The sequence below is a fragment of the Bactrocera dorsalis genome, unplaced genomic scaffold, assembly GCF_023373825.1.
Source record: "Bactrocera dorsalis isolate Fly_Bdor unplaced genomic scaffold, ASM2337382v1 BdCtg024, whole genome shotgun sequence".
Lineage (NCBI taxonomy): Eukaryota > Metazoa > Arthropoda > Insecta > Diptera > Tephritidae > Bactrocera > Bactrocera dorsalis.
In genome coordinates, this window is record NW_026038075.1 from 22,928 (window position 1) to 42,152 (window position 19,225).

Here is a 19,225-nt window from a genome sequence, read left to right on the forward strand (position 1 = left end):
TTATTTAATAACATAATATTAGTAAAGTGAAATTGGAGGAATTCGGGTGGAAACCAGTTAACCGGAAGTAAATTTTGAGTTACTCCGATCCCTCTTCTTAATTCAGGTTTCAGACCTACAAGTTATGTCACCTTTTGCAGAATGTAATACTACCACGTGATTTCTTTCATATTTTTACCGGTGCATGTAGATAAGAAGTAAAGAAAGTCTACTAAATTTACAAAAAAGTATTGTTATAAGAGACTAGGAGAAGATATTGGCCACAATATGTTAATGTCACAAACCATAAAATCTATGCACACCATCGTCTGTTAAAAAGCTGGGCTGGGGTCGGATTGACCTTTTAAACAGTTCAGAAAAGTAGTATATTTGTAAAATAGATCTGTGTATTAACCGATTTTGCCCAATGTCCCAACCATTGTTGGAGAATAGCCAACTTTATCACGAATACAAGAATTTGAGTAGCACAAAATATTCAGATCGAGAATTCGTTAGATTGAAAGCGACTCAACAAATTTTGGTTAATGTTTTAGGTATGAAGCGTTTCTCTTTTACAAAAAACTACGTTGAGTAGAGCCCAAAAGCTCCATCGGGATCGCGAAGGTCCTCACCGAGCCGTTCAATACCAAATGAGGTTTCAGACGATGCTAGTCTCTATCGCCAGACTTCCTCAATCTACTTTTGAAGAAAATGATTCGAGCTGCAGAACTAAATAGAGAAGGTACCATCTTCTATAAGAGTGTAATTCTGCTTTCTCCAGACTGAATAAGGAAGCAAAGCAAAAGGGTCTGGCAGTGAACGATGGCAAAACGAAATATCTCCTGCCGTCGCATTCGCGGCAAGGCTCCCACCTCACTGTTGACAGTCATAACTTCGAAATCGTAGATAATTTTGTCCGTCTTGGAATCAGTATTATTCAGTATTACAATATCTGCCTCGAAATCTTTCGAAGAATAACTCTTGCCAACAGGTGCCACATCGGACTGAGTAGGCAATTGAGAATTAAAGTCCTATCTCGACGAAAATAAAGACTAAACTCTATAAGTAACTTATTATTCCCATCTTGCTTTATGGTGCAGGGGCATAGACGATGACAACATCTGATGTCTGTGATAAGAAGCAACAACTGGCGCTCTGTTGTTAACTCAGCTATAACCGCGTAAGCGGTGACTACGCCAGTAAAGAATCACTCAAAACTAGTATAATTCGAAGGCGATAATAATGATTTGTATTATTCTAAATGAAAATTATGTGGTTTTTTCCAGTTCTGGTCAAATTTTATGAAATGGTAATTATATTGGGCGCTGGGTTTGGGTCCCGCCACGTAAAAAAAGACCCCCAATGAAAAAGCATAAACAGCCTCGGATGAGAGGCTGCTGTTGACTTGGCTATAATCGCGTAAGCGGTGTCTACGCCAGTAAAGAAGAAGAAGAATTATATATACTTACACCGCATACCACCAATAAATCAAGTTCCACAATTCCACAGAGAAGCGCCGGAGACTGATGAACCATTAGCTTCAGTAAAAAGCGATTGATTGCACGTTCCATTTCTTTCGAGGTTATATGTAGTTGATTTAGTACAAATGATGTACGACATTTCTATAAAAAAAAATATATTTAGACTAAATAATACACAAATTAAGACCTCACCTCCTCTATGATTGCATTATTAGTGGCTAAAATCAGCAGTATGCGCGCAAGATGTATGAAAAACCACAGCACTCGATTCTGTACCTCTATTAAAATATCACCCAAAAAATTTTCAGTATCAAAAAACTTAAACACAGCAAAAGATTGGACCGAAAGACTCAGCACTGAGCCGAACAAATTCAACAACATCGTAATTCCAAATACTTTAGTCAATCGTGTCATTATAGTGTCCAAATCGAAGTATGTACTACGTATAGTATCTAAAATTTCATAACCGTTTACTGCTTCCCTGCGTAAGCTTAGAAATTCACGCTGATACCATGAGATCTCAGTGGTATAGGCATAACAGACCTCTTTACTGTTCAGCTCACATGTTTCTGAATTTATAAAACTAAAACGTTTTAGGCGTTGCTTTATAATCTCATTGAAACCCCGATAGAGTTGGTATACAACACGAAGTGCCAGCCAAAATTGCGTGATATTGAAAGTGATGAGTATATTAGGTAAACTGAATACACTTGCAATGAGTATGTATTGAGTAAAAAACGGATCCGAGCGTAGGTAATCCACTAGGAAGCAAAATGATATAACACTGCTTACAGCACCCACCATTATCAGCAGTTCTTTATGGAGCACACGAAAAATTACGCTTCCAGTGCTTAACTTCGGTTGCAAGTCTCTATAGACCTTAAATATTCGTAGCAGCTCATACGGTATGTTACGATATTCTTCGCTGTTATAATACATACTCAATACGATTGAGGTGACGATTAATGGATTGTTAATGAGTTCAGTTGAGAAAAATATTTTAACGATGGTAACCAATGGTTCATGTATCCGATTTATAAAGTGAAAATTCACCACAGAAATGTAAAGTAAGACCATGGAACACCAAACGTAATGTACGCAACGTAATACACGACGGTTACGATGTGGAGTATCCAATATAGGTGCTGCAGCAAATAATTGACAAACAATGTAGAGTTTAGAGATGAGACCGAAAAATGGCTCCTCGAAGCAGGATAAGAGCCCCTTATGCTGTTTAATTAGGCGTTTCTTCAAACCAATTGATGTTACCATAACGCTAAGGAGAAGAAAAGGGTATGATAAAATTTGTTATATAAACCATTAAAGACCTGTGTGGTAAAGACCTATGGCAGTGTTTCAATAAGTGCTTAGCCTACAAATAACGGGTTTTTCAATAGAAACGTTACAAAAGTAGACCGATAGGGACAGCAAACGACGTCATATTTTTTCCCCACTCTTTTGACATTTATTTTTAGTAATCGTCCAGTCAGAACAACAATTGAGCGTTTAGTTTAAAAATATGAATCCACAGGCAAAGTACAAAATGTTCAGGTGCCAGTGAGATAAAGCCCGTAGTGTCGAGAATATTGCTGCCGCTAGCGCATCAATTGAGGAAGACCCAAATCGTTCTCAAGCGTTTGGCATCTCTGTGTCGTCGTTGTGGCGAATTTTGCGAAAAGATCTTGACCTACATCCGTACAAGATCAAATTAATGCAAGAACTGAAACCACTTGACCCAACAATAACTTGAGCAACAACTTGAAAATGATCCGAGTTTTCATCGAAAAATCATATTCAGTGATGAGCCTCATTTCTGGCTGAATGGTCTCGTTAATAAACAAAAAATGCGTTATTGGTCAGACAGCAATCCACACGAACTCCATGCGTCACCGTTGCATCCCGAAAAAATTTCCGTTTAATGCGGTTTAAGGACCGGCGGCGCCAATTTGCCGTCCTTCTTCCGTGATGATCAAGACCGGCATGTTACTGTGAATGGGAATCGGTACCGCTCAATGATAACCGAATATTTTTATCCCGAATTGGATGATATGGACTTGGACAATATGCGATTCCAATAGGACGGCGCCACAAGCGAATGTCACAATCGATTTAATGAACACCAAGTTTGGTGAACGTGTAATCTCACGAAATGGCCGCCTCGGTTGTGCGATTTGACGCCATTAGACTATTTCCTGTGGGACTACATCAAGTCAATGATCTATGCCAACAACCCAACGACGATTGATGAAGTTCGTACGAATATCGAACGTGAAATTGCAGCAGTATCGGCCGATTTATGCTTGAAAACCGTCGAAAATTGTTTTCAGCGAGTTTCATATATAATGACATCGAATGTACTTTCACAGGAATAGAAAATTTTATTGATATCCCAAACCGGTTTGTTTTGTACCGCTCTTATTAAACACCCTTTTCAATAATGAAAATTTTGAAAAAACGCCGACTTTCTATATTGAGTTTTGGGTTTAATACGTAAAATGTAGACTCGGGAGAAGGTCGTTGATCCCCTATAGGAATATCAATATCGTGTCCACTATTTAAATAGAAATATTTGAAAAAAATTTAATACTAAACATAAACACTTGAAAAGTTTTTAACACTGACTACCTTTTCTTTAAAATTTTTTTAAACACTTCTATAGTTTATTATTGAACCGTGACGCTTGGCTGTTGATAGCCAATTAAACTCCTTTGAGGACGAGTTAAGGCGAAATGATTTACAGTAAATGTAGTACGCAAAGCACTTTCGAGCAAAACACATTAATTTTAATACATGTTCACACACATACAAAAGCACATACATATATATTCGGAAAATTGCTAATTAGAAGCGGTAATGTACAATTAAATGTTGGGCAATTAGGCACTCAGTTGTATTTAATTATACTCAAGTATTAATAAATATTTTTTGAGTTGGCAGCAATAACAGTTACAGTTGAAATATTGAGTTAAAGAATTAATTGTTTTTATTTCTAAAATGCTTATTTGTATTTAAATTGATTGGTAAAATATTTATTTTAATTTTTGTTGTCGATCTTCTTATGTATATTCGAAGGATCCTTGCTCAAATCAATTTGTATGAGAAATGTAATATATTGGATTGCGATGTTTAAAATCTGAAATAAATATAACATTTTAGTTTTTTATACATATAATGATATACGCACATATATATTCGACTTTATTTAATATAAAGTAATTAAATATGTGTTATACTTGTACCACAATATTGCGTAATACGTGTGGTATGAGTAATTTTTAATCAATAGAGCGAATAGAATAGAGCTGGCGATAGTCATCTGTGCAATGAGGTGCTGATAATTGCCTTCTTCAAAGGACAACACTATTTTAGATTAAAAAGAAAACATTTTTTATATCTAAACGGTACCAGGAGATCTTAAAAATAAAATATATTTATGCGGTGAAAGACAACCACACCGTAAGTTCCGCTTTCTCCAGACTGGATAAGAAGCGAAGCAAATGAGTCTGGTAGTGAACGAAGGCAAGACCGAATACCTCCTGTCATCAAACAAACAATCATCGCATTCGCTACTTGGCTCCCACGTCACTGTTGACAGTCACAACTTCCAAGTCGTAGATTAACAAATTTAACAAAGAATAACTTTTGCCAACAGGTGCCACTTCGGACTGAGTAGGCAACTGAAAAGTGAAGACCTCTTCCGACCTAACTCTACAAGTCACTCATCATCCCCGTCCTGCTATATGGTGCAATAGCATGGACGATGACAACATCTGATGAGTCGGCGTTACGAGTTTTCGAGAGAAATGTGCTGCGGATGATTCATAGTCATTTGCGCATTGGTCCGAATGAACGAAAATACTCCAGCTCTGAAAGTATTCGGCGCAATACCCGCCGGGAGAAGCAGAAGAAGAGAAAGACCTTCAGTCCGTTGGAAAGACCAGGTGGAGAAGGACTTGGCTACACTTTGAATCCCCAATTGGCGCCAAACATCGAAAAGGAAGGAAGGTGTGTCCCAGTCGAGTATTATAGGAAATATGCGTAAGACTAATTTGAAGGCGATTATAAAGAATTGTTTTAAAATACGCACTTTGTTGTCAGTCCATATCGAACTTCATCAGATACTACGAGGTATGTATATTATTTTTACGATTTCGACTACTTACCCCCGTAAATAGCATTAAGTTCAGTTCAACTATTCCACACACTTTTTCAACGGGCTTACGTATCATCAGATGTAGAAGAAAACGTTTTACAGCATGCTCCATCTCTTTTGATGTAATATAGAGCGCATTAAGCACAAATGCTGTACGAGATTTCTGTGTGAAAAGAGAAAAAACTTGCAAGTTTCCATGTAATGAATTTCACACGAACTACCTCATTCGTAACGGCTTTATTTACCAACAGAATGATGATCACCCGTACGACATAGAGAAAATGCCATAGCAATCTGTTCCATTGTGGTGCTTCAAGGCTTTTGTATAGTTCAAATAAATTTATTGTAAAACCAAACACCGATCCTAGAAAGTTGAGTAACAGAATTGCGTCAAAAAAATTTACCACTTGCACCAAAAGCTTATCCAAATCAGAGTACAAGCGACGTAGCCGCTCCAAAATCTCACAATTATCCCAGTGTGTTCTAGAAAACTCGCGCTTATACCAAGAATATGATCCAGCATTCATAATGACTTCATGCCTTACCGGTGAGCTATGCAAATCTAGATGATTTATGCGTTGTCGGAGCGTTTCATTTATACGTTTATAAAGTAGATATGTGAAGCGTAGAGCTAACCAATATTGACCCAATTTAAATAATACTAAGATATGGGATAGATGATAAGAACCAAAGAAACGCAAAAATATATTTAGTTTATAATCCACTTTAACGAAAATATAACCTAGAGGGATTATGATCAGAACTGAAATAACCGCAGTGTAAAGGCACAATTCCTTGTAAAGCACTGACAAAATATTATACTCTGGAGGCTGCTGCGGCAGTTCAAGCGCTTTTAACTCCTTGAAGATTTGTAAAAACTTTTGGCTTATTTCACGATAACTAGATGCCGAATAAAAGGTGTTGAACACACAAAATGTACATATGAGATTATCCACGACGATTTCGCTCGAGCTAAATATTGTATTCAGTGTTATATGCGATGGGTCAATGTTTGCAATAAAATTCCAGCTGAAAACGTAAATGTTTATGAGTATAACGGAAGCGTGAACGTAATGAAGGTGACGTAGTCGATTCAATTTTCGTTTTCTCGTTTTTGGTATCGGTGCCATACAGAATAGCTGGCAGGTCACAGTGAGAGCGCGTATTAATCGCTCCAAAGTCAGCGTAAGCATTTCAAGGCGGCGTTTGAAACTTTCAAGAGATTTTTGTGTGGGAATTATCACAAGGCTGCAAAAGATATAGAAGATAACAAAAAATTTTAGCAAAAAAAAAATACTGAAAACTCTCATTTTTTCGTGACTACCCCTAACCCCTTAAGTAAACAGTTATAATGTGCGGCACATAACTTCACTATTTATTATCAAAAAAAACCTCTAAGTTAAGCTTGTACTTCTTTAAAAAAAATCGAACTTACCGACATAATATTTCATCAATTTTATGATAGAGTACCGAAACTTTTAGAAGCGTGATACTCACTTCACCTCAGATGCGTTACTGTGCTATAATCTTACAATTTTGATGAAATGAATATACAGTTAATATGAAAAGGTAATGTTTTTATTGCATAATAATTTGAAGTTTTAATGGACACTGTAGCAGGAATTATAATGTTTATACTGCTTAGCGTTAATGGCATCTAAGTGCATAATACTTGTATATTAAAGTCTATTAAACACTATTAAACACTTTAACCTAAAAAACTATGTATGGTATCTGCATATACTATAATTGATCGCTGTTCGGATGCTTTCAAGTACATATTCGAAGGGAATGTATTTTTGACATATCAAGTTCAAAGTTTTAAAGTTAATAGCTTTTTATATGGCAGCTCTTTCCATTACTGTTCCTTTATACATATATTCCTGTTATATGTTATCATTAGATTCCATCACAGTTACGACTTTTTTCTAGCTGTCTTTTTATAGACTCAAGACATTTTATTTAATGTCTTGGGTATGAAGCGTGTGACTGCTAAACTCGCACCGAAATACCTGGATCTTTTGCAAAAACGATGTTGAGTGAGGTCGCAAAAAAGAGACCACATAGCCGCAGACTCTACATACATACATGCATGAAACACACCATTACTGGTGACGATATCAAGATTTGTGAATATTATCTCGAAACTATCCAAAAATCGAGCAAATGGAGCTCCAAAAATGCGTCGAAAGCAAAAAAATCGCTGAAGACCATCCCAACCGAGGCTTTTAACAAGGGAATGGATGGAAAATTGAATTTAGCGTTCAGAGGCTTGTTTTGGCCCAAAAGAATCTATTTTGAAGGCGATAATGAAGATTTATATTAAAATGTGTGAAAATGTGTTTTTTTTTTGGTTTTTTGTTATTCGAGGTCAAATTTGATGGCTAACGCGTCAAGTGAGTGAGTAAACAGCAGTGCCGCAAATTTAACTTTCTCAACATTAGTTCTGCAGTTCCTGCAGTGGTTTAAGAGCTAGTAGGCGTAACCATTCGTTCCCAGTCGAGCGTATATATGTATATCCAACCATGAACGGGCCAGCCTTATATAATACAAAAGCCAAAAATGGATAAACCCAGTTCTATAAATGTGGAAAGGTCAGACACATTAATATATAATAAACAAGAATTATATGGATAGTTTGGAACTAAGTTGGGTAGGTGCTAGAAGCTTTTATTCATATTCTAGATTTCATAACCTACCGACAATAACTCATACCCTCGTCTGACATTGAGGTTGAGCACAACCCTTCTATGACCTACATATATAAATATAAAGCTGATAAAATAAATACCATAAATTAAATACCATAATGAAATTAGCGACATGTATTCATTAATCAAACGGTGTTCTACACTATTAATTGAAAACATTTAACGCAGACACTTCGAGCTGCTTCGTTATAGTTCCTGCGACGAGTGCGTTTCGAGTTAGTTAGTTGTGTATTCTTCGCGGAATGTTGCCGACGATAGTACACGGAAGTTCAAACAAAAGAAAGTTACAGCACCGTTCACAATTCTCACCGTCTACCAAGCACACCAGTGTCGATGGTTTGGAAACGCAGTTATATCGCGCAGTTCATTATTTTTTATTGCTCTCTGAAATTTTTGTAAGCCTACCATATGACGCACATCAACATTTACCGACCGACAACAACAATAAGCATAGTATATGGCTTATATTGCACATCGTTTGGTGCATTACTATTTATGCCAGTCTCATCGTGGCCATATACAGCGAGTCCACGAATATCAACATCGACTTGCCGACAATACATAAGCCGTTATATTTTGGCGAATATCTAATATACATATTGCATATATTCCTGATTATAACCAGCAGTTATTGGGGCCGTCACAAATGTCGACGATTTTTGCATATTATCGCTGAATTCGATTACACTTTAATTGATTTTAAGAGACAACCGAAGTACGAACGTTTAACGTGTTTCTTGCAAACTCATGTGGTTTTGGTAATTTTCTTTGTATTTTGGACTGCCACCGTCAATTACTTTTACAGCAATGGCATTTTCCTTAACTACATACGAAGTCTCGTCGTCTATCTGTTGCCGAACCTAATATTGTCCATCTCACTCATACAATACTACTCGTTGTTGTATACTATCGCCCAGCGCTCGAGACGATTAAACGAAATACTATTCGGAGAGCTTTCACAAAATAATAGTCCACGGTTTTTAAATGAAAAACTACAACGCATTCGACTGCTCTATTCAGCTTTACAAGTTTTTACGAAGGAGGTGAATAATAGTTTTGCATCTTCGGTGGTCTTGGTATACATTGGATCCTTCACAAATTTGGCGGTGAATATTTTTTTGATCTACAAATATGTGGACGAGTGGAATACGTCAGCAATGTCACTGGTTTTTTACTCGTTGGTTTGGACAATCATGCACATTGCAAAGATGTTTCTGATACTTTACTACAATCAGAGTATCCAGAATCAGGTAAAAATATAAGCGGAGTTTAAGTTTTAAGGCTACAAATAGAAAACGCTTTCAGTCTGGTTATGTGTGAAAAGAAAGATATCATCCATTACAACATTAAGACCAGAAATGGCAAAAATATAGGTTACTATAGTTACATCAAGCTATCGAATTATTAGCCACCGCTTTCATTCTTCCGATGAAATTCGGCGATGAGATGAGATGCTGCCATGAATAAACCGTTCGGCTATTTTCTCTACTTACGCCCACAGGATTCAATCATTCATTCAAATACAAAATCTGACTCACCGGCTTTCATTGCTTCTATTTCCGCCGCATAACATTTTATAGTTGCCTGCTCTTCCTTTTCTTCGGACCGAAAATTGATACAAGTCGGTTCCGCTAGATGGCCTAGTGGCAAGGCTTAGCATATAGACGAACCTAGATAATATAAAATCGAAAGGAGAAGCGGAAATATTTGGAAATATTGCCTCTAATTATGACTATATTCATTCGGACATTACCGTTACCCATTAACAGTTTCAACCGGTTTTAGAAGCTCACGCCCTTCTAACTCCATCAAACAAAGATGTCATGGATATTCGGCTGTTTGGACAGGTTTCACACATAATTTTTTTCTTTAAGGCCAGTTCATCACCAGTCACAATCTGGACAAAAAATATTCCTTTTTGTAGCATTCAAGCAGCATTTCTGACAAGCTATATTGGATTGCAACGTCTCTTGGCTTCAATTCATATGTCAAATTTAGACTTAATTATACTATTTACCGGAATATATTGGCTTATTATTAAAAACGAGATTTTAATTATATTTCTTATTTTTTTTAGAACAGTAATACAATCCTAATAATGAATGAAATTGGTGGCCAAAATACGGAAATGGAGGATACAGTTTGTGCTTCTTATTTCTATTTTTTTTTTCTAAATATATTTTCGTCCTCCCTTTTTATCTACAGGTCACCCATTTTGTATTGCAATTAATTATAAACACGCGAACGAATATTGTCTGCGGAGTAGCCGAATTAAATCTCAAATTTATTACGACAGTAAGAATATCATTTAATACAAAAAATATTAACCTTACATACATAAATACTTACATATGTAATAGACAATAATTTTTTAATGTAGCTTCTAACAGCCATGTCCACCGTTTTCATATTTTTACTGCAATATGACATAACTTACGAGGCGCTTAAGTTAACGCATAACTCGGGGAATCCCTTGTAAAGTAAAGAACAACTGTTCGTTCACGAAAGACAAGCGAACGTAACGAACGAAAATATATTCGCGACAATTTTCTATTGAATAATTTGTAGGAAGCATATTCGTGATAATAGTAAATTGGTGATCTGGCAACACTTAATCAGCTGTTTAATAAACATTTAACAAAAGTATTTCACGTGGAAATTGTTCGGATATTTATCTTATAATTAATTAATACTGTATAAATAATTCAAATAAATATAATTAAAAAAGAAATTAGTTAAGAATGTGTGAAGTCGAAACTATTACAAAAATCGCCAAAACTCTTGGTGTTCCAGCTGGCGAAGTGAAGCTCAATTCTGAGAAGGTATACAACTTCTGACGTCTATTTAGCAATGAAAAGAAATTCTATACAAAAATAATAATTTTTAGATCATTACTCGCACGAACAACAACAACACGGTATCTGGTTTTGCCACTATTCTTAACGTACTCGCACAAGAATCTAAATCAGAGATTGCACGCAACAGTACAGCGACACGGGAAATTGCCGCGGACGTCTACCAATGGATTGAATTTGCTGTATTGTATGTGGCACCTGGTTCCAAAGACAAACATATATCCCATCAACTATTACGTGATTTTAATAAACTATTCGCCACTAAATCCTACTTAGTAGGATATTTTATTACATTAGCGGATTTAGCTATATTTTATGCCATCTACAATTTGGTGGTAAGTTTTTTATTTTTAACTGAGTTTTCAAATTTTATTAAAGTTTTATAAAGATTCCCTGCTAGTTTTCATATAAATATAGTATACAATTTGTTTTAATATTTAATTTTGCAGAAATCTCTTTCACCGGTCGAAAAAGAAAATTATTTAAATCTCTCCCGTTGGTTTGACCATCTGCAACAGAGACCGGAAATACGTCAAGGCGGTCAAGTGCTCAACTTCACCACAATTTACTTGCATGGATGGGCGAAAGGCACACATGTATAAATCTCCCACACTTCATGTTAATGAACTATTTATTTTCCCCGTGAATAACAATAACAACATATGTGAAAAATACTAAGTAGGAAAAAGTGTACGTATTTATTTGAAATTACTTAATGTATTACATACTAAAATATGCTCAATCATCACTTCTGTTCATTATTTTTTCTTAAGTAAAAAGCAATTTGGAATAAAATTCAGTATTTTGCCAGCTACTTAATAACTCCGTGAAGTAAATGCTATTATCAGTTCTTACGTTCTTCAAAAAATTTCAAGTTCTTAAAAATTTTCAAATTTATTACAAATCATTTACTCTCAAATTCGTATAATAGGTTTGCAAAATATTTGTAGTTCAAAAATTGAAGAAAATAAATTTTAAACAGCATTAGAATCTTTTCACTCTTGATGCCGAAAAGGGCTTCGATTTTTTTTTTTTAGAGTTTCACCTACATTCATCTTTACACATCAACGAACGAATACGTCTCTCTAATTGGCATGTACTTCGCGTGGTGAATTCATAGAATTATTCAATTCCCCCGGTTCGGTACATTTCCAGAGTCCATAGGTTTTACCCACAGTTGTCTGCCAGAGTCGCAATGTGCCATCTTCAGAGCCACTGGCATACAGCTCACCATCCGGGCTAAACTTCACAGAATGCACTGGACCAAAATGACCTTTGAAGGATTCTGTTAAGGCAGAAAAGACGCATAAAGTTAGATATTTATTAATTCTGCGCACATTTTTGCATTAAGTACTCACCAATTTCATTACCGGTTATATAATCAAATTTGTACATCTTAAAATCTTCCCCACCACATACAAACACATGTTTGTCGGGATGCAAACTAGCCGACGACACATTAGTCGGCACTTTCACCTCTTTCAGCTTTTTCAACGTGTCCACTTCCCAGAAGCTGATGGTCGAACCATGCGTTATGGTTAGAATGTGATTATCAGCCGATATTTCTAAGCTATTCGGATTGTGGGGAAACTGCAGTCGTTGTATCTCATTGCCAGTTAGACGATCCCACAAGCGTACGGTTTTATCTTCAGCTGCAGACAGTATACATTTATCGTCCCGACAAAAGAGTGCACGCTTCAGAGCACCTGTATGACCAGCGTATAGTTCTGGTTCGGCATTTGGTTGCTCCAAATTAAATACACGCACCAATTTCTCATTGCTACCGGTGACAATATTCTCTGAGTTTGTATCGAATGCAACTGATTTCACAATATGCTTATGTTGGAAACTGTGAATTTCACCGCCCGTAACGGCATTCCAAACTTTTCCAGTAAAATCAGCAGCACCAGAAGCGGCCAAAGTGGCATTCTTGTTCAACGCCACACCCCAGACAGCACCTTTGTGACCTTCGAATGTGCCCACCCAATCACCGGTATCTCCTTGCCGCAACATAGGGCTGCCATCTACAGGAATTGAAATTGTATAAGAAAAATTTTAAATTCAATGAATGTTCTATTAACTTATGTAGAAAAATTAATTACTGCTGTTAAAATTTGCAAAAAAGTTCTGCTGTGAATGTTGTAATTTTTAGAATAAAAAAATAAACTAGAATTTGAAATACTACAAATTTCCCTATACCAAAATACAAAGAATATTCGACAAAACACCTTGAACATTGTACTCTTTACAATCTATAAAGGAAAACGCAGCAAGGCCAACCATATCGTTGAAATCCTGTCCAGCAAAACACGTCACAAAAAATGTTAATATAAATACATATAACGAAAAGTATAAAAACGCAGTTATGTATGTGCACACATACATATGTACATATATATGCAATTTATAAATACGTACGTTTAGTATACATATGCTGCATTGCAAAAGTGGTAATGTACAAATAAAATGCAGCAAGCCGCAAAGCAAGCCGCAGACAATGTAAACTACAGCAAAATGTACAACAAACAAGCGACGACAAGCAAAAACAAAAAAAGCGGAAGCAACCTTGACTCAATGACTACATCAATGCCAACGACCTGAGTGCGACTCACTGGCTAGTGAGTCGATTACACGACTGGTATGCCAAACATGCATTTGTACATTTATATATGTACATATGTATGTATGGATATGTATGCGTGTGTAGTGTAGGCAGAGCAGTGCCAATGTATCGCCTCTATGTAAAATTGCATACGCAACTGCCTTTCCCGACTGAAGTTCCTAATGTAATCACTTACTATGTCGACGAAGGAAAAATGCACTTTATGAAAGTATAAATACAATATATACATACATATGTATGACACTATAATTTTCAGAAAAAATAAAATAAATTATTTGAAGGTATGACGATTGTGGGCTACATTAGTGAAAGGTAAACTTTAAAAAGCGAAACTGCTGTTGTTCATACAGGAAGGAACAATGCTTTTTTTAATGCTGATGCTGTCATAGGATACTTAGTACGTTACGTTGAACAGAATCTGCGCAGATATATTTAATTTATATTATTATTAACATATATTTGGATATGTTTTCCAAAAATTTGAAATTGACAAATACTCCCGGAGATAAAAGCATATTTGTAAGAATTTTTGGACTAAGAGTAATCTGTTTCGAATACTTTAAACACGTTCTGTCGAAACGCTTCTTCAGAGTACGCGAGAAATTTTTTCCATAATGAATGCAGGAATCGTAGATTTATTTGTCAGGTAATGATCGAAAAAATATATAATATGATTTTTTAACCACTTTAAAGGATACAGTTTTCAAAAACAAAATGATTAGTCCTTTGAACATTGTCAGTATTCATTTCCAGTAGTATTAAATTTTTTTAAGATTTGAAATAATTTATAAAATCTTACTCACAAAATTTTTCGAAGTGCATCGCAAGAAATAAATAAAGGCCCTGTTTACACACCCCATGGTTCATTGCTATACTTTCGTATTTTCATGTTTTATATAAAAGCAATTGCCTTTGAAAAACTTTTTGCAGCTGCGCAATCGTCATTTGTTGTTATTTTACTAGCGTGCCGTTGGCAGTCGCACTCACAATTTCGCGCACTTTGTTAATCGTGTAGACATTCTAAATCAAGGTGAACAGGCGTTTTTATAATAAATTATCTTTATTTATTGATGTGACTAGCTGCTTGATTGTCGGCTATTTAATTGCAATATTATATGCATTTAGCTGCTGCATAGAGAGCATAACTGTTACGCATAACAAAGGAACAAGTTTTATAGATTACACGCACAAATCATAATAAATACAATAGGAAATGCAAACAGAAAACTAATTTGGAATTGACTTCAGATTAGAAATATAAATGCGTTTAAATTCATTATTCTACATAGTAAAAAAAAACACATATGTATATTTGTCGATTGCATTCTAAGATTGTGATTTATGTAATATTAATAATACTTAATATTTGTCCAACTCTAGTAGCATTTCCCTATTCACCAACAAACCTCCTAAATAAATATGTATTCTTTTTTTTTTAATAATAACGAGAGTCTTTATCAATTTAAACAAATAAATTGAAAACCAAAACGTAGACAAAGTAGTATGCTCCAACAATAATATAATTGATTACATGTAAAATAAAAAGAAAAAATTGCACAAAACAAACAAGTGAATAGCAACAAAAAAGGTAAAGCAAAAAAGCATGCGACAGCTTCAAGGTGCTTCCCGTATGAGCAAAACACACAGCTAGCGGCGAAATACACCAACTATCAACGGCAAACGAAACAAGTTGCTGCGTGCAGCAAAACTTATTCAGTGAGCAATGGAAACAATTTCGTAAAATATGTACTTTGCAAACTAGGGAAGTCAGAGGATCGTCGGAGGCCACGAACAGCGAGATATTTTTCAACTTATTTGTTTGTTTTACAACGCGTAGAACTCAATTTTAAACAACTGCTCACCAATCAACTACCGGCTGGGTGAACACAAGCAATTAGCACAGATAGGATAGAACAAAAGTGTAAAACTGGTTTCGTTTGGAGCAGTACACATTCGCCTCAACTAATTTTGCATACTATATTCGTGATCCGTGGTGATCACTTAAAACGTCATCAGAGAATGTAGGTCAAGGCTTGCCTTGGGCAATGAAATTGACGAAAAAGTGTACTTGTAGAAGTACTATACGCATGAAGGTATTGTGTATATCTACATAAGCTACGAACTATGTGGCATTTACAGAAATATATCTAATTTACTAGTATGATTTCTTAATTAAATAATATACGTACGATTTATTGAATATATTTTAAGTTTGGTAAACTACATCACTTTCTAAAAGATCCCACACAACCGACGTAAAAAAATACAATTAACTATTTGTATCACTGTAGCGGTTTCGAAGAAATATATTGCAGCTTCAATTAGTAAATCCCTACAAAATTTAGGTTGTGTAAAATTATAATTACCTTTGCACGCTGAAATGAGAAAGTAACCGCTCTCGCAAACGTCACTAAAATCCAAATGCACTACGGGACGGGTATGACCACTGCAGGTCAATGGGATTTGACGCAAATTAGAGGTCATCCTTTCAACTTTGTGGTTGTTGTATTCAACGCCTTATATTGTTAATAACTAATTTGTATTATAATTCTAGAGGTATTGAAATAATTTTTATCCTTCAACTTGACGCTGGCGGCGCTGCCAAAAATGTGCAAACTTAGCTAAACGTTGAAGTTTTCTACGCCGCCGTTGCTATTTCCTTCGGCTTGCTGCCTTAATTTTAGTTCCTCCGTTTTCAATTTTTTATAAAATATATTTATTTTTTATTAATTAGCTTTTTCCTGTTCAATTTATCTATTCTTTTGAGCAATTGCTGGACAATTTTGGTTTTTATAAGTATGTATTTTGGTTTCTGGATTTTTTGTGAACTTCAATTTTCAGCACGAACACAACTTGGATGAATGAGATTATTTAATTATTTGCATAGAATTAAAATTCGCGTCGATTTGGCTTTTTTCTCCTTTACTAGTTACTAGAAAAATTTAGTTTCCTTTTGCTCGGAATTATTAGATTTTTATATTTAGCGAGATGCAATGAAAAACAAAGACTGAATGAATGAACGAAAAATATCTGACAACTGTTTTATGTTATTTTCTTTTGGTAGCTACAATAGAGCTGCCACTTTCTACAAACGTAAGTAAAGTTATTGGAAAAAATTGGTTAATAGAACTGACATAGCCGGTATTTAAAATTTATTTACCTATCTCTTTACTGAAAAAACAGAATTTTTACGAGAAATTGTGCTAACTAAATTTTACTCTCTACCATAAAAAATTATCTGCATTTTAAATAATTGCACGGGTATATGGCAGCATGCCTTACAGCGGGCTTACACAAGAGATTGTTATAGCTTGGCATTTAAATTCAAGTTTTTCTTAATAACAAAAGCGTATAATATGTTTTTATGAAAATGCTGAATTCTTTATTTTCCGATTTTTTTTTAATTATTGGCTACTAAATATAAGAACATCATCAAACGCAGTACATGTTTTACATAATTTTAGTAATTGCATATTATTACATAACAAAATAACCCAAAATTTCCAACAAACCATTAGTTTACTCCTCCCATCAGGTTTACTACACGATTTTTGTAACGTTTAGAAATATCATTCTCAATATGTAATTGGAGCTTCTTCGTTTGTGATATTAGCTCCGCTAAAACTGGGTTCAAATCTACGCGTTGTTGTTTTAATTCCAAAGAACGTTTTTTAAGGACTTCTTTTGTGTCACGTATTTTATCAACGGCCTTTGTCATTTGTCGTAACTTATTTGCCAACAAATCAGCATATTTAGGCGAATGTTTTAATTGGAAAAGGTGGCGAGTTTGCTCGTTACATACTTCACCCAAAATTTGTTCAATATTCTTTAACATTTTTCGTATACTCTCTGCATCGTATGTGGATATGCTATCCATCAGCGAAAACATAATATTGCTAGAAGTGTCCAATTGGTTAAGTTCATATAGTCGCATACGTAAAAATGCATCAAGTTCGTAAATTTCATCGAGAAATCTATCCCGGTAAGTGGGTGAATCAAGAATTGAGTAAGCTTGTTCTCCTGTATTAAAAAAAAAAACGAAATAAAATATTAATATATATTAATTAAGTGTGAAATAAAATTTAAGTTACCTTTAGCGATGCCACCATCCATGCCAGTGCCCTCAATAACTATACCGTATTCTTCAATAGGAATGTCAAAATTGATCTCTACGGCCTCACTCGGTCCACTTTCAATGCCCCAATCAATGTCACCACCATTTCCATCCGAATCTATAGCGCTGTTGTTACTATCTAAATTGAGTTCTCCGAAATCAATAATTTCTGCCGATATCGTAGATGAGGTGCCTCCATTATCATCGCCACCAAAATCGATTTCATTATCATCTGCACTACTAGTCAAAGTGTCATCATTTAAATTTAATTTAATTGGGGGTTCTTCAATAGTTAATGGTTCTTCTTTGTGCACATATTGATAAACGGTTGTGTTGCCAAATTCAATGAGGTGGCGAAGTATGGGTAAAATTTGTTTGTTACTTCCTTCAGAGAATAAGTTAATTGCTTCTTCTAATTTGCCAATATCACCTATGGAATTGGCATACATGTCTGGTAACTTAGACAAAACTTGTAGGAATTCTTGTCGTAAATTTTCGCCTTTTACACCCAACTGTTGCAAAAGTGAAGCATGTTCGGCCAGTAATTGTGATTCTGGTTTACTAAGATCTTGAACCCTTTTTAAACATTCATCGCTTTGTTGCTCTAATTTAGTCATTTGCTTTCGAATACCAGGCACTTCATAATTCACATTCCTCACATATATTTGGGCGGACTCTGCAAGATAGACGTTATCTTTTTCGTACAGACGTAGTATTTCCTGCCAGTCCTTCATTCTCTGACTTCCATACGTTCCAAATACGCTTTTTGTTTCCTTTTCCGTTTGTTTTAGAATCTCAACAATTTCTTTACAGTGGTAGTAGTTTATGTCTGTAATCAAAAAGAGTGAAAATAAATGATTTTAATAGTTTCCACTATAACAATTTGTTAATTATTTCACTTACTGGTCCCTGACAATAATTTAATCAGTTGATCATTGGCTGGCATATCTTGAAGAGCATTTGAAATCTTTGTGTGTATTTCTTTGATATTCTTTTGAATAGTTTTGGGCACAATCCTTCTGCTTACCAACCAATCTTGCAGCTTCAGAGTGTGGATGTCAATCGGAATATCTGCTTCCTACATTATTTGTAATGAGTAATATATCAATGCAAACAAAATAACTAACAATTTAACTTACATTCATTTTAATTAGTTTAATGTATCAAACAAAAATAGTTTATTGCACTTGTCCACGCAAACAAAATATTTTCTGCTCTGCTTCTTTCATTCATTCAGTCAAAATAATTTGTTTATTATCGAAAATCTGGTTATCGATATTTATAAATCAATAAACTTCAAAGTTAATTC

The 19,225-nt window shown here is 35.1% G+C and overlaps 5 protein-coding genes across 5 annotated transcripts; 2 read left to right on the forward strand and 3 right to left on the reverse strand.

Moving 5' to 3' along the window:
* Positions 1-4,371: 4,371 nt before the first annotated feature.
* LOC115066380 (uncharacterized) lies at positions 4,372-10,771 on the reverse strand. The gene is made up of 6 exons (XM_049461352.1): positions 10,674-10,771; positions 10,078-10,579; positions 9,863-9,994; positions 5,835-6,861; positions 5,624-5,776; positions 4,372-4,593 (listed from the first exon to the last, which is right to left on the reverse strand). Exons 3-6 carry the CDS (start codon positions 9,982-9,984, stop codon positions 4,495-4,497), a joined length of 1,401 nt encoding a protein of 466 aa, XP_049317309.1. The 5' UTR covers positions 9,985-9,994; positions 10,078-10,579; positions 10,674-10,771; the 3' UTR covers positions 4,372-4,494.
* On the forward strand, positions 8,069-10,803 carry LOC105229190 (putative gustatory receptor 59f). The gene is made up of 4 exons (XM_011209305.3): positions 8,069-9,574; positions 10,402-10,464; positions 10,530-10,619; positions 10,705-10,803. Exons 1-4 carry the CDS (start codon positions 8,567-8,569, stop codon positions 10,801-10,803), a joined length of 1,260 nt encoding a protein of 419 aa, XP_011207607.2. The 5' UTR covers positions 8,069-8,566.
* Positions 10,804-10,964: 161 nt separating this feature from the next.
* On the forward strand, positions 10,965-12,214 carry LOC105229154 (eukaryotic translation elongation factor 1 epsilon-1). The gene is made up of 3 exons (XM_011209255.4): positions 10,965-11,146; positions 11,212-11,514; positions 11,629-12,214. Exons 1-3 carry the CDS (start codon positions 11,066-11,068, stop codon positions 11,779-11,781), a joined length of 537 nt encoding a protein of 178 aa, XP_011207557.1. The 5' UTR covers positions 10,965-11,065; the 3' UTR covers positions 11,782-12,214.
* On the reverse strand, positions 11,843-16,829 carry LOC105229153 (serine-threonine kinase receptor-associated protein). Its single transcript, XM_011209253.4, has 3 exons — positions 16,169-16,829; positions 12,538-13,203; positions 11,843-12,464 (listed from the first exon to the last, which is right to left on the reverse strand). Exons 1-3 carry the CDS (start codon positions 16,284-16,286, stop codon positions 12,265-12,267), a joined length of 984 nt encoding a protein of 327 aa, XP_011207555.1. The 5' UTR covers positions 16,287-16,829; the 3' UTR covers positions 11,843-12,264.
* Positions 16,830-17,159: 330 nt separating this feature from the next.
* LOC105229152 (CDK5RAP3-like protein) lies at positions 17,160-19,203 on the reverse strand. Its single transcript, XM_029551497.2, has 4 exons — positions 19,056-19,203; positions 18,820-18,994; positions 17,894-18,745; positions 17,160-17,822 (listed from the first exon to the last, which is right to left on the reverse strand). The coding sequence occupies exons 1-4, from the start codon at positions 19,059-19,061 to the stop codon at positions 17,317-17,319; spliced, it is 1,539 nt and encodes a 512-aa protein (XP_029407357.2). The 5' UTR covers positions 19,062-19,203; the 3' UTR covers positions 17,160-17,316.
* Positions 19,204-19,225: the final 22 nt, after the last annotated feature.